Raw genomic sequence first — 14312 nt, 5'->3', positions numbered from 1 at the left:
ATATAACATATAAAAGGGATATCGATTATTTAACTTGCAATTAGTTTAGATCAAAGTGCCAACTACTTATTATATTATAGATTATCGTTAAAGTTGGAGAATTTCAATTAACGTTACGTGAATTCGATTAAAGTCAACAAGATACGCATAAGCAAATATAATAAAGCCACCTCAAAAATCGCATTACCTATTGGATTGCAGATAATTATGGTTATTTGCCCGTGTGCCAAGTCATGATCCGAAAATCTAGCTAGAAAATGACGCGGAATAGTTGGCAAATGAATTGCGAACTTGGATTGAATGAAGCGTGCTTGAATCTGAAGTACTTAGCAAAGCTTGAATGTAATTAAATTAGATGCTTGTGGAAACAATTATTTAAATCGTTTATATTTAAAAATTTAACAATATTTCGAACTATTATATTACGATTTTAAGGTGCTCTTCTTGTTGTATTTAAACAACTTGTATTACATTGCTAAAGACAATAATGATAGCGTTCGGTCATTTGTTGAGTTTGCACTTTAATTAGCAATGAAATAAAATCGCATTAAAAATAAAAGTCGGCTGACAACGCCAAATGTTTGCTAATGGCCACAAAATCCCGAATAGAGTCAATGGAACTGCATGTCTTTTTGGCTAATAATTTAAATATGTATGTATATTATTTCGAATGAGTGTTGGCAAATGAATTAAATTGGCATGCTGAGTGCATTACTCGCTAACTGATGAATGAAGCGAATCAAGCGAGTACTTAGTATTTTGATCGGACTCTGAACTGTGCCTGCTGAGCGTACCTGATGAGCCCCAATAACTGACTGCGTAAGCAAACAATATAAAATCGCGACTCCTGAGTGAAATTTTAAGCACTGAAATACTGGGAGTGCCATTTACGTAGAAAATGCAAAAAACGCCGGTTGAGTAAGAATGATAGAGTTGCCTTTTGATGAAATTATCTCGCTTCAATCAGTCTGTAAATGAACTTGCTTGACTTTCACTGGCCTAATGACTAGGCAAATGTGTCCGGCTGCCAAATGAATACATCGGCATCGCACCACCGGAAACCCAAGCTAGCAGGCAGCCAGGCTTTGACGTAAGATTCCACTAATTCCGTATGCAGAACATGCAGAACCTAACTGGTTGAATAAGCAACAAATACCATATATGAAGCAGTTATAATGCGGAGAGGAATACCGCTTTTGAAAAGTACCAAAAGTGTTAATATGGCAGAGAGTTAAGAATCAAGCATAAGGAAAAGCTATCTTAAGTTTGCTGATCAAATATGTTAGAGTTGTGCGAACCCACTGAATGGACAATGTCCGATAACTACAATTGCGGTGTTGCCCTTCTCCTGGTTTCATTGGGTTCGCTGTCGAACTGAGAGAATAACAAGCTTGCAAACCAAAGTATAAATGTGAAAAAATACGTATTCTATTAAAAAATGCAATTGCAATAGTCATGCTGATAGAGAGTACGTATTTCATTTGCTATCCAGGGGCAACCTTGATGGATTGAGAGCAAGTGTGCAGTTTTATCGCCACAAGTGGCAAGTGCAACTTGGCAAATGCGTCACAAACGAAAGTGCTCGCAACTAAGTTGCGTTCTTCACAATGTACAACAAAGTAGTGCTAATCAGAACGATAAGCCGACAGTTGGATTAAGAATGCAATAAAGGAATGCACTACAATCATTCAAGCCATAAAAACTGCACCCAATAACAATAAAATATAATTCACCAATGTTTTAACACATGCTCAAGTTCCCAGAAGCCCAGAAATATATGTACCATATGCATGAAAATGCAACAAACGCTAGGTAATCGTATATACATACATATGTATATACAGTATTCATTTAAATGCACATATATACATGTGTACATTGTCTATTATTGTCGCGTATATAGGGAATGTACAGAGCCGCGGGTTATGCCCTTTGTGAATCATGGTAAAAAAATAAAGAAACAATAGTCACACTTGAAATGCAAACAATATCACCACAATATTTACAAGTGCTTTGAATTCACTCACACACAACGTCTTTTAAAAACTATAACTTATTAATTGCGCAGTTGAATTGACAAAAGTATCGTCGGCAGATGCAACCAAAACAAAACTAAACCATTGGAACCAGGAAAATGCAGAAAAGAGGGTGAAAACCCATGTAAGGTGGTTGAAAACACACACGCACGCAACAATTTGTGCGCGCCAAGTTTTGAAATATTCAAATTTAAAGAGTGCTGCAAAACGTATAAATTGTGCAAGCTGAGTTAGCAGCGCTATTCCAGTATACATCAAACTGTACCGTTCATTGTTAATTTGTAATTAGTTGTCATCGCTTGTTATAGCCCTGCAAAGTTTGTAAATTAGCAATTTCACACAAAGTAGTTTTTATTATTATTTATTCATTAATTATAATTTTATATAATTTTTGTCTGCCAGTAAAAATTATTAAGTAATTTACGTTTCTCCAACACTATGGCTGTTTTGCTTTATCAGCTGATGGTCACACTGCTTGCTCGGCGTGTTTTGCTTTCTGTGTTGCCAAAAGAAGTTATTTGTTTATTTCTAGTTAAACGATGAAAATCTCGCGCTTTAAAAAGTCACACAAAACCCTGGTGTTTTTCGCCAGCAACTTTGATTATCGGGAGCCCTATCAGGTGCTCGTCGACGCCACATTCTGCCAAGCAGCACTGCAGGTGAAGCAAGTCAATAAAATTGCAACACAAGTTTTATAACAATTTCTGTTTGCAGCACAAAATTGGCATAGAAGAGCAGATACGCAAATACTTTCAGTGCAATGTGAAGCTGCTAACCACACAGTGTGTAATATTAGAGGCAGAGGCTTTGGGTGCACCTCTAACAGGTGCCACAACGATTGTGAAACAATTCCACGTGCACAAATGTGGACACGAGGGGAAACCTGTTGCGGCTGCGGAGTGCATCAAATCAATGGTTAGTGAATGGTGTTAAAAGAGTGCATTATTAAACATACTTGCTTTGTAGACCAAGGATAATCGATACGTGGTCGCCTCACAGGATCGTTTGTTACAGGCAAGTCTGCGCAAGATTCCCGGACGTTGTCTTCTCTACTTGCACAAAGCGACGCCCGTGCTCGAAGCTCCCTCGGCAGCATCCAAGAAATGGGTGCTAAAGCGTGCCAAAAATCTGATGCTGGGGAAGCAGGCAGACAAAATCGATTATATGAAGCAGCAGCAGGGGATAAAACCAACAGAGCCAGCTGTGAAAAAGAAACAACAACGTGGTCCAAAGAATCCGAATCCTTTGTCCTGCAAGAAGAGCAAGAAACAAAAGGCAGCGCCCCAAGGCGTGCAACAGACAACTACAACGATAGCAAAGGCGAAACGGAAACGCGTCAAGATCTCTGCGCACATCAAAGAATTAATCAATTAAAAAATCAGTTTAATAATTATTACATGTATAATTATCTTGTACAATGGCACACAAGTGATGTTCCTTTAGAGTTTGCCCTCACGTATCTTGTTAAGCGTCTTCTCCGTCATAAACTGACCCAAGATCTTGGTGAGCGTCGCATTGCGTGCGCAATACGCCATCAGATTGACGGGGAACAGTCCACACCATGTGAGATCCATTTTGTTGGCCAGCGCCACAGCAAAGAGTTCTCCACAACGCTCGGCCGTCAGACGCTTCTGGTTGGCGGTGCTCTGACCCACTTTGCCGCCCTGTGAGCCCGTAAATGCCTCCAGCAGGAAATCGGTGGCAATGGGACCCGGTGCAAAAATGGTCACATCCAATTTACGCAGCTCAGTCTTTAAAGCCATCAGATAAGCATTCAGCGCATGCTTGGCAGCACAATAAGTGGCCGAGAAGGGCACTGGACTGAAGCCAGCAATGCTTGAGGTGGCCGCAATGTGACCACGTCCGCCATTCTGCTCGAGAAAGTAGCGCACCACTAACCGAGAGAGATGGACCACAGCAAAGACATCCAGTTCGAAGAGTTCACGATCCACCTGAATCTCAATGTCGGTCCAGTTGGCGCGTTGCGAGCGTCCCGCATTGTTGACCAGCACATCCAGACGCTCGAAATGATTGAGTACCGTATAGAGAGCTGTCTGATGCTTGTCTAGCTGCAGCATATCCAGGGGCAGGATGAGCACATCCTTCTGAGCCAGCAGTCCACGTGCCACTTGCAGGCATTCGGCTTGCACCTGCTCCAACTGCTCCTGACGGCGAGCACTGAGCACAAGTCGAACACCGTGGCGGGCCAGGCTTACGGCCAAAGCACGTCCAATGCCGCTGGAGGCACCGGTTATCCAGACCACCTGGCCACGCATTGTGGAGAGCGAGACACCGAAACGAGATTTATACCACAGGGCAACATTGCAGTCAAGCACAATCCAGAGCACCACATAGACTACATAGTAGAGCACGAGAAGCAGAAGCAAAAATTCGAGGAACGTCATTTTATTTTGATGACACCTTTGGACTCGCTCTCTTTGCCGTAAACGTAACCGTAACCAGCTGTGACTTTCTCTATTCTGGAAAGTCGCCGCTGACACCTGCACTTGCTTCTGTGTTTGCGGCTGATAACGACAATCAGCTGTTTAACTAAGTGAGGAGTGAGTGTTGTGTGCGTGTGTGAGAGCTGATCAGGCTTTCAGTATATACCAACTTATGGGTCACACTGTTGGGAGAGAGCAAAAAAGGAACGAGCAAAGTACTGATCATAATAAAATAACAGCTGGTAGTCTCATCTGCAAAATCTGGTACCTCTTCAATCATAACAATGAGGGGGAGTGAAAGGCACTCAGTGTACATATGTACATACTACATGTAAACCGAGCGAAACGACAGTGTGTGTATTAACCCTTAAAAGATGCAATGGGATTAAAGTTGCCAGTTGGAAAAAAGAGAATTGAATTTCAAATAAGAATTTTCTTTTTGTATTACTAGTCCTTAATCTTCGTCGTCCGTGAGTTCAATGGCAACATCCAGTTTATCCGCTTCAACTGGGTTTTCTGCTAACCACCTATATAACGTGGTTCGACTCGGCAAAGGAAAGCCTTTCTTGTATAAATGTTTATACGCACGAGGCCCCGCTGTATGTAGACAAATTGCAGCAGAAATGTCTGTAGATTTGAATTGCGTTCGCTTTCCTCCATTCTTTAGTATTTTTATTTGGGTCTCCGTGAAAATTTTGCTAAGAGACATATCCAACTGCGTATGTTCCTCCAGCTCCTGGCGTAGAAAACGAATTTCATTCTCCATCTCACGATTCATTTTTTTAAGTCTGTTGTTTTCTTTACGCATTGTAGATTCTATTATGACGTCCCTTTAATAAAAATGCATTATTGTTTGCCTAGAGTTTTGACTTATTGTAACTTGTTGAACTTACTCTGTTTGTGTGCCCGAATTGGCGAAGCCTAATTTTGTAAGTTTAGGTTCTCTCAGTGGAACAGCATCGTCCTTCAACCGCCTTCTTTTTGTGGTCGACGACTTCCACTGTCCCTCCCTAAAATGCGTTTCGCAAATTTTGGAGTGATCACCAAGTTTGCATTCCAACGATTCCTCCCACAATTTTCTTTTCATCGAACACTTGGGCGCTGCGATAAATTTTACACCATTCACGTGTCTACGGCAAACAGTGCAATATGTCATTTTGCATAAAATTTAAAAAAAAAAAAACGTCAGCACACAGCCTTTAATGTCAACAATCTTGCGGACGAGACTAGCTGCTGTTATTATAGCATTGTACTAATTGTAATAATAGTGTGACCATATTTTATATTAAGCAATCCATATTTCAGTATTTGTATATTTCAAGTATATATGGACTTTAAACAGCCATTTTTAAAATCCCTTTTCTAAGGCGCAGTTTTCTCTCTATGGAGAAGGATGATAAGCAAAGCTGCATTTATAGAAAGTGCAGTACAAACAGGACGGATAAGTACTGATCATAATACAATAACAGCAAGTAGTCTCCTCCGTAAAATCTGGTACCTCTTCAATCATAACAATGAGTGCGAGCGAAACGACAGTGTGTGGATTAACCCTTAAAAGATGCAATGGGATTAAAGTTGCCATTTGAGATTTGTTTAACCATTTAATTTTTAATAATTTTGAATTTGAAAGGCGTTATTTTTGTTTTCACATAGACAATCTTTTATTTACGGTATTAATCCTTAATCTTCGTCGTCCGTGAGTTCAATGGCAACATCAAGTTTATCCGCTTCAACTGGGTTTTCTGCTAACCACCTATATAACGTGGCTCGACTCGGCAAAGGAAAGCCTTTCTTGTATAAATGTTTATACGCACGAGGCCCCGCTGTATGTAGACAAATTGCAGCAGAAATGTCTGTAGATTTGAATTGCGTTCGCTTTCCTCCATTCTTTAGTATTTTTATTTGGGTCTCCGTGAAAATTTTGCTAAGAGACATATCCAACTGCGTATGTTCCTCCAGCTCCTGGCGTAAAAAATTAATTTCCCTCTCCATCTCACGATTCATTTTTTTAAGACTGTTGTTTTCTTTACGCATTGTAGATTCTATTATCTCGTCCCTTTAATAAAAGTGCATTATTGTTTGCCTAAAAGTTTTGACTTATTGTAACATGTTGAACTTACTCTGTTTGAGTGCCCGAATTGGCGTATCCTAATTTTGTAAGTTCAGGTTCTCTCAGTGGAACAGCATCTTCGTTCAACCGCCTTCTTTTTGTGTTCGACTTCCACTGTCCCTTCCTAAAGTGCGTTTCGCAAATTTTGGAGTAATCACCTAGTTTGCATTCCAACGATTCCTCCCACAATTTTCTTTTAATCAAACACTTGGGCGCCTTTACAAATTTTACACCATTCACGTGTCTACGGCAAACAATGCAATATGTCATTTTGCATAAGGGTTAATTAAAAAAAAAATCGTCAGCACACAACATTTAACGTCAACAATCTTGCGGAGGAGACTAGCTGCTGTTATTATAGCATTGTACTAATTGTAATAATAGTGTGACCAAGTTTTATATTAAGTAATCTATATTTCAGTATTTATATATTTTAAGTATATATGGACTTTAAACAGCCATTTTTAAAATCCCTTTTCCAAGGCGCAGTTTATAAAAAACTTTTCCCCATTTCTCTATGGAGAAGGATACAATAATAGCAAGTAGTCTCCTCCGTAAAATCTGGTACCTCTTCAATCATAACAATGAGTGGGAGTGAAAGGCACTCAGTGTATGTAGTAAACCGAGCGAAACGACAGTATGTGGATTAACCCTTAAAAGATGCAATGGGATTAAAGTGCCATTTGAGATTTGTTTAACCATTTAATTTTTAATAATTTTGAATTTGAAAGGCTTTTTTTTTTTGTTTTCACATAGACAATCTTTTATTTACTGTATTAATCTTTAATCTTCGTCGTCCGTGAGTTCAATGGCAACATCGAGTTTATCCGCTTCAACTGGGTTTTCTGCTAACCACCTATATAACGTGGCTCGACTCGGCAAAGGAAAGCCTTTCTTGTATAAATGTTTATACGCACGAGGCCCTGCGGTATGTAGACAAATTGCAGCAGAAATGTCTGTAGATTTGAATTGCGTTCGCTTTCCTCCATTCTTTAGTATTTTTATTTGGGTCTCCGTGAAAATTTTGCTAAGAGACATATCCAACTGCGTATGTTCCTCCAGCTCCTGGCGTAAAAAATGAATTTCCTTCTCCATCTGACGATTCATTTTTTTAAGTCTCTTGTTTTCTTTACGCATTGTAGATTCTATTATCTCGTCCCTTTAATAAAAATGCATTATTGTTTGCCTAAAAGTTTTGACTTATTGTAACTTGTTGAACTTACTCTGTTTGTGTGCCAGACTCCGAGTAGCCTAATTTTAAAATTTTTGGGCTGGGCTCCGTGTCTTTGTGAGGGACAGCATCATTAATTAATCGTCTTCTTTTGTAAATATTTCCTTTGTTTGGTGCCGCCTTCCATTGCGAAGAATCAAAATGAGTTTCGCAAAGCTTGGAGTTTTCACCAAGTTTGCAGCCAAGGATTTGCTGCCACAGTGTCCTCCTCTTCAAACATTTTGGTGCATTTATAAATTTTACACCGTCCACGCGCTTTCGGCATAAATTGCAATATGTCATTTTAACACAAGGGTTAATCTTCACAAAAAAATCGTCCGCGCACAAACTTTCGCTTCAACAAGCACGAGCGCACTGACGATACCGGCTCGAAGCCGAACGTTAAGGCACGCGACGAGACTACCTTGTATTATTGTATCATGGACGAGACTAGCTGCTGTTATTGTAGCATTGTACTAATTGTATAATAGTGCGACCATATTTTATATTAAGCAATCTATATTTCAGTATTTATATATTTCAAGTATATATGGACTTTAAACAGCCATTTTTAAAATCCTTTTTCTAAGGCGCAGTTTTTAAAAAAATTTTCCCCATTTCTCTAAGGAGAAGGATGATGAGCAAAGCTGCATTTATTGAAAGTGCAGTACAAACGGGACGGATAACAATCAGCACGTCGGCTGGAAATTAGCCATCGAATAAATGCCAATAATATAACTCAAGTCACCCCCACCACTCGCAAGAAACATCACGTTATCAGAATTCAAAATATTTCCAATGAGTTTGAGACTTGCGCGCAGGCGACTCAATGCAGTCCACACTCAAACACAGCCATGACCAGTTACATAGTTCCATTTGGCCAATGAAATCTAGAGCTGTCAAAGTTATAAATTAAAGTGAATAAAAATAAAAGTTTTACATTAAAGAAAAATGCGAACTTGAAAAGGTTAGTAACTATTAAAGCGTCGTTTATTCACTATGCCTGCAACACATCTCCAAGATTATCACACACTTTGTCGATCTCAGAGTGTCCCGCCTGTTCCAATGACAAAATGGCATTCGCCAGTCCCACAGTTTCGGCTGCCGAGTGAGCTTTCACCCAGATGCGACCGTTAACGCCAACGGCAATTTCGTAGGGCAGTTTTTCGGTGAGCGCTTTCAGGGCTGGACAATTCTCGCGCAGCAGCAAACGTCCCAAATTAAGGCTGCACTTGAAGAAGAAACCATCCTGCAGTAATCCCAGCTTGCCGCGCTTCCCATTGGAATTGACGCACACTAATTCCGGTTCAATGTCTGGACTGGCATTCAGAACACGTGCATAGAGCAAATCACCAGGATTGAGATCGGGACGATTTTTTTTTGTGGCCGCCTCAAATGCCAAATATGAAATTGAAGCCGAATCTGCGGAGCCAATATCCACACGATACACATCACCAGACTTGGCTTTGACAATGCCAATGATCAGATCTCCTCGCGCCGGAACATAACGTCGCTGATAGTTGTCCACCCAGTATGTGTTTGGTTCCCGGTGTTTCAGTGGACCTGCTTTGCTGGCCACAACTGTGTCGTTGACTCGTCGCAGACCAGGGCCCAATATGATTCGCTTGCCCTTTGCCACATCCTCGACAGCCGTGATGCGCTCGCCGGGCATAACAATGTTCAATGCGCTGGACATAATTCTTGCAAAATAAACAATATAAACAAACTTGAGAGCGTGCCGCGTGCTGAATGCGTGCGCAGTGTGACCAATACTTGCAATAGAAAATATAATCAGTAAATTTTCCCTAACTTGCTCCACACCGCCAGTGCTGTAAAACATGTGTAGTTAGTAACTAAGTACAAATTGCTTTCTATATAAGTTTTGTTAGCATAATATTTATTACTAATATTTAAAGTAAACATTTAAAATTATGTGTTTGCAGCTGTGTGAAATTAAGTAGTCATATGTGGATGCCATTAGGCCTAACCTTGTCCGAAGGTCAATTCAAACATTTAGCCCCACTGAGAAAGCCGGCAGTCGGTAGTCCGGTGTACGCCTACAACAAGCCAGAAAGAGCCCCCACCTGGAAGCACACTCTCACTTCCACTCAGTACCACGCATCGGCAAGAATTTACGATCCACAAACGACAACAACAACATGGCGCACATTGTATTTGTATCGCGCGCTCTCCGAGTCTGCCCAACGTTGCATTCGTCGTCAGCGCAAAAAATCAGCCAAAGTAGAAAATTTGTCGTCTGCTCATCGAGTTGGTCGAACGTAGCTTTCAGTAGCAAATCAGTCGGACAAGCCGGAAGCTCGCTAGAGTCGCTCTCGTCTGGATTTCAATTTCTCAAATTTAAAAGTTCTTGGTATGTATCACAAATATTAGATATATAGTATATAAAAGTGAGAGTGTGTGTAATAATAATTAATATTCAAACACTTTATTCAATTGCAAAAATTGTTTGCTGCTGATAAGCGCATAAATAACTAAACGCTACGATTATCTAACAAATTAGACGACAGACATATATATGTAATCTATATATACAATTTTTCGCTTACATTTGATGATTGCGAATTACACATTTCCATCGATATTGTTCTTAAAATACAGCAAATATTACAAATTAAGCAGCTTTGATGTAATATTGTATTTGACATTGTGCAATTTACTTTCTTTCCGGCAAATTTTCCTCATTACTTTTGCTATGACCTTAAACGCGGCGTAGAGGTCATTCGTACAAATCGCACTGCGGTCGCTGCTCTCCCGCATTGCTGCTTTGCAGTAAAAGTGTTTTTTTTTTGCGAATTACTGTTCGTTTACATCATATTTGTTAATTCTGCTAGGACAACAAATTGAGCTACGTTAATTTAAATATTAAGTTATTTTTTACGTATTTGCTCTACGTGTTTTTCTATCAATGAACACAAGTTTGTCAGCTAAACATTAATATGTTAATTTAAAAAGCTCGGTAAATTAGAAAATTGCATTTGTGTATTTTTATTTAAGCTGTAAATACTATTAATTTAACTTAAAAAGTATATGTATGTGTGTATATTTTTTTGCTTCCTTGATGAAATCTTTGACTTCCCAATTGAAATTAATTCGTTCTTCTTATTTAATTGGATTAACTCATTTTAATGTCATTTGAGACACGCACACACATAGAAATATACATACATATAAATTTTCAGAAATACATGCACTCATTTGTAAAAATGCGTGTATACTATATATAAAAAACTCACTATTTTCTGGATCTGGAAACAATTTGAATTCTATTTATGTGGTCGCGCAAAAAACGAAAATCGTTAAAAATAATAATAATAATAATTTTACTTACATTTAGTATGATATATTTATTGCGAATACTTCATACATACATATGCATATGTATATATATATATATATATACATACATATACATATATTCTTCTATGACAATCTATAATACATAGATCATCTCCGGGTCTTATCTGCCACTATAAAATTGTTTTTATTTTCACGGTCCGAATAACATATTTAATTTAAATTTGGAAATCATTTAACAAATTTAATAAAAGTTACAAAGTACAACAGATGATTTTAGAATTTTTTAGATTTTTAAGTACTTAAAATAAGTACTTGAAATATTTGCATATACATTTTTTTATATCACCTTTCTAGATTTTTTATCCATTTAAAAAATAAATATAACAAATATTTCGGTGAATTTTGTGTTTAAATATAATTTTATTTGTATGCACCTTTCTACTATATCATCTGAGATATTAGATAGTTTACAACATAGTACTAATCTTTCAACCAATCTTCTCATCTGTTTGCAGTACAAACGAAAACAATATGACCATCAAGTCGATCAAGGCCCGTCAAATCTACGACTCGCGTGGCAACCCCACCGTCGAGGTCGATCTGACCACCGATCTGGGTCTGTTCCGTGCCGCTGTCCCCTCGGGTGCATCGACCGGTGTGCATGAGGCTTTGGAGCTGCGCGATGGTGACAAGGCCAACTATCACGGCAAGTCTGTGCTGAAGGCCGTTGGCCATGTGAACAACACTCTCGCTCCCGAGCTGATCAAGGCCAATCTGGATGTGACAGATCAGTCTGCCATCGATAACTTCATGATCAAGCTGGACGGCACTGAGAACAAGAGCAAGTTCGGTGCCAACGCCATTCTGGGCGTGTCTCTGGCCGTTGCCAAGGCTGGCGCTGCCAAGAAGAATGTGCCATTGTACAAACACATTGCTGATCTCGCTGGCAACACTGATATCATTCTGCCCGTGCCCGCATTCAATGTGATCAACGGCGGCAGCCATGCTGGCAACAAGCTGGCTATGCAGGAATTCATGATCCTGCCAACTGGCGCCACCAGCTTCACTGAAGCCATGAAGATGGGCTCTGAGGTCTACCATCATCTGAAGAATGTCATTAAGGCCAAGTTCGGTCTGGATGCCACCGCTGTGGGTGATGAGGGTGGCTTTGCCCCCAACATTCAGTCCAACAAGGAGGCTCTCTGCCTGATCAGCGATGCCATCGCCAAGGCTGGCTACACTGGCAAGGTACACGATAAATCTCTTCAATATCTATTGCATTGTTTAACTGTCATCGCATTTACAGATCGAAATCGGCATGGATGTTGCTGCCTCTGAGTTCTTCAGGGATGGCCAATACGATCTGGACTTCAAGAACCCACAGAGCGACAAGGCCCAATGGCTGTCGCCCGAGAAGTTGGCCAACTTGTACCAGGAGTTCATCAAGGACTTCCCCATTGTGTCCATTGAGGATCCCTTCGATCAGGATCACTGGGATGCCTGGACCAACCTGACCTCCAACACCAAAATCCAGATTGTCGGCGACGATTTGACTGTCACCAACCCCAAGCGCATTGCCACCGCTGTGGAGAAGGGCGCCTGCAACTGCTTGCTGCTGAAGGTCAACCAGATCGGCACAGTCACCGAGTCCATTCAGGCCCATTTGTTGGCCAAGAAGAACGGCTGGGGCACCATGGTCTCTCACCGTTCCGGTGAAACCGAGGACTCCTTCATTGGTGACCTGGTCGTCGGTCTGTCCACCGGCCAGATCAAGACTGGCGCTCCATGCCGCTCGGAGCGTCTGGCCAAATACAACCAGATTCTGCGCATTGAGGAGGAGATCGGCGCGGGCGTCAAGTTCGCTGGCAAGAACTTCAGGAAACCACAGTAAACGTTGACACTTCAAAATTCCAAACACACCGAGCACACTCACCTCTCACGCTAAAAACAAAAATAAACGAAATGAAAAAGTAAAAAGAAACCAACCAACAAAATGAACACAAGTGTCGCATTTGGTGTAACGTTTTTTGTCAACCTCTTATTTGGGTTTGTGACTGGCGCACAAAGCAACCGATCTATACTATTACCCACACTTTGCTTCGTTATTAGACATTATGATTAACGTTACGATTAGTATGATCCTTCTCCACTCATCTTATGCTGCTCGACAGAGGCACAAATATCATTGTATAACCATAATATGGTACGGATTCATCTATGTTCAATGCTGCCCCGATCAACAATAAAGATAAAATACAATTACATACTTGTTATAAGCATCATAATTGTTCGACTCGATCAGTTAGCGAGTATATATTGTTAACACGCTATAAACAAAAGACGAATCCATTATACTCTTATTCAAAGTGTTACTAGATGTCAAATAAATATGGTTGAAAAAAAAAAAACAAATATGAAATATTTTCTTATGCATTACAAAATCGCAATGGAAAATTATAAAAAAACACATAATCCTGGATATCTCAAGAACCGACAGGTCGATTGGGACGACCTTTGGTCAGTCGATAGTCCTTACTAAAGGGAGTTGCTTGACACAGGATTTGCCAGGATCGGCAAGGATGCAGCTGAGTTATAGCTTATTTTCTCCATACAAAAAAGTCCTTATATTTTACGTGTTTGAAGGATGTTTGTCCTTTTGCCAATGTCAATCTGTTTCTAATAATCAGAGCTATTTATGTGCCAAAGGACATCCCAATAGTCCTTCAAATGGCCGAGATATGGTGGTCCTTCCGATTTTTTGCCATTTTTCCTATACCCACCCCTTGAAAAAATTTGAGGTGAGAATTTTTTATATATCCTGAAAATCCTTGAATGTCAATCGATAGTCCTTGACCTTCTGATCACAAAAATATATATCCTCACGAGATCTTTAAGGATTTGGCCAATTTGGAGTTGGTTATGGCTAAAAAAAGCGAATGACCTTTTTCGAAAATAAGCTATAGTTCCGTCATATCCTGCTGGAATCTCAAAGGACACATATTGTTAGGATCGCAAGGATTAACTCTATCGATCGGCATCAAAAAAATGTGGGGTCATCTAAGAATCCAACACTTGTAATTTTTTTCGTCCTCGGCTGCAAAGAAAAATGTGAAAACTATAAAATCCTGGATATCTCGAGAACCGGCAGGACGATTAGGATGTCCTTTGGCCAGTTGATAGGCCTTACTAAAAGC

General features: G+C 40.0%; 4 protein-coding genes across 4 annotated transcripts; 2 read left to right on the top strand and 2 right to left on the bottom strand.

Moving 5' to 3' along the window:
* Positions 1-2490: 2490 nt before the first annotated feature.
* Positions 2491-3746, top strand: LOC132798958 (rRNA-processing protein UTP23 homolog). The gene is made up of 3 exons (XM_060810997.1): positions 2491-2695; positions 2751-2951; positions 3003-3746. Exons 1-3 carry the CDS (start codon positions 2576-2578, stop codon positions 3408-3410), a joined length of 729 nt encoding a protein of 242 aa, XP_060666980.1. The 5' UTR covers positions 2491-2575; the 3' UTR covers positions 3411-3746.
* LOC132798956 (dehydrogenase/reductase SDR family member 7) lies at positions 3399-4583 on the bottom strand. The gene has a single exon (XM_060810995.1). The coding sequence runs from the start codon at positions 4439-4441 to the stop codon at positions 3476-3478; it is 966 nt and encodes a 321-aa protein (XP_060666978.1). The 5' UTR covers positions 4442-4583; the 3' UTR covers positions 3399-3475.
* Positions 4584-8758: 4175 nt separating this feature from the next.
* On the bottom strand, positions 8759-9579 carry LOC132798957 (exosome complex component RRP40). Its single transcript, XM_060810996.1, has one exon. The coding sequence runs from the start codon at positions 9494-9496 to the stop codon at positions 8798-8800; it is 699 nt and encodes a 232-aa protein (XP_060666979.1). The 5' UTR covers positions 9497-9579; the 3' UTR covers positions 8759-8797.
* A 430-nt stretch (positions 9580-10009) lies between these two features.
* Positions 10010-13530, top strand: LOC132798955 (enolase). Its single transcript, XM_060810994.1, has 3 exons — positions 10010-10171; positions 11634-12366; positions 12425-13530. Exons 2-3 carry the CDS (start codon positions 11650-11652, stop codon positions 13007-13009), a joined length of 1302 nt encoding a protein of 433 aa, XP_060666977.1. The 5' UTR covers positions 10010-10171; positions 11634-11649; the 3' UTR covers positions 13010-13530.
* The last annotated feature ends 782 nt before the right edge of the window (positions 13531-14312 follow it).

Source organism: Drosophila nasuta, chromosome 2L (assembly GCF_023558535.2).
Source record: "Drosophila nasuta strain 15112-1781.00 chromosome 2L, ASM2355853v1, whole genome shotgun sequence".
NCBI classification, from domain to species: domain Eukaryota; kingdom Metazoa; phylum Arthropoda; class Insecta; order Diptera; family Drosophilidae; genus Drosophila; species Drosophila nasuta.
Note: the sequence above shows the minus strand (reverse complement) of the source record. Positions and strands in the feature narration are given on the sequence as shown.

Bases quoted from the DNA above. Each gene is read 5' to 3' on its own strand.
- LOC132798958 (XM_060810997.1), top strand. From the start codon at position 2,576: ATGAAAATCTCGCGCTTTAAAAAGTCACACAAAACCCTGGTGTTTTTC. The intron at 2,696-2,750 runs GTGAAGCAAGTC...TTCTGTTTGCAG, and splicing joins TCTGCCAAGCAGCACTGCAG to CACAAAATTGGCATAGAAGA. The intron at 2,952-3,002 runs GTTAGTGAATGG...CTTGCTTTGTAG, and splicing joins CGGAGTGCATCAAATCAATG to ACCAAGGATAATCGATACGT.
- LOC132798955 (XM_060810994.1), top strand. From the start codon at position 11,650: ATGACCATCAAGTCGATCAAGGCCCGTCAAATCTACGACTCGCGTGGC. The intron at 12,367-12,424 runs GTACACGATAAA...TCGCATTTACAG, and splicing joins AGGCTGGCTACACTGGCAAG to ATCGAAATCGGCATGGATGT.
- LOC132798957 (XM_060810996.1), bottom strand. From the start codon at position 9,496: ATGTCCAGCGCATTGAACATTGTTATGCCCGGCGAGCGCATCACGGCT.
- LOC132798956 (XM_060810995.1), bottom strand. From the start codon at position 4,441: ATGACGTTCCTCGAATTTTTGCTTCTGCTTCTCGTGCTCTACTATGTA.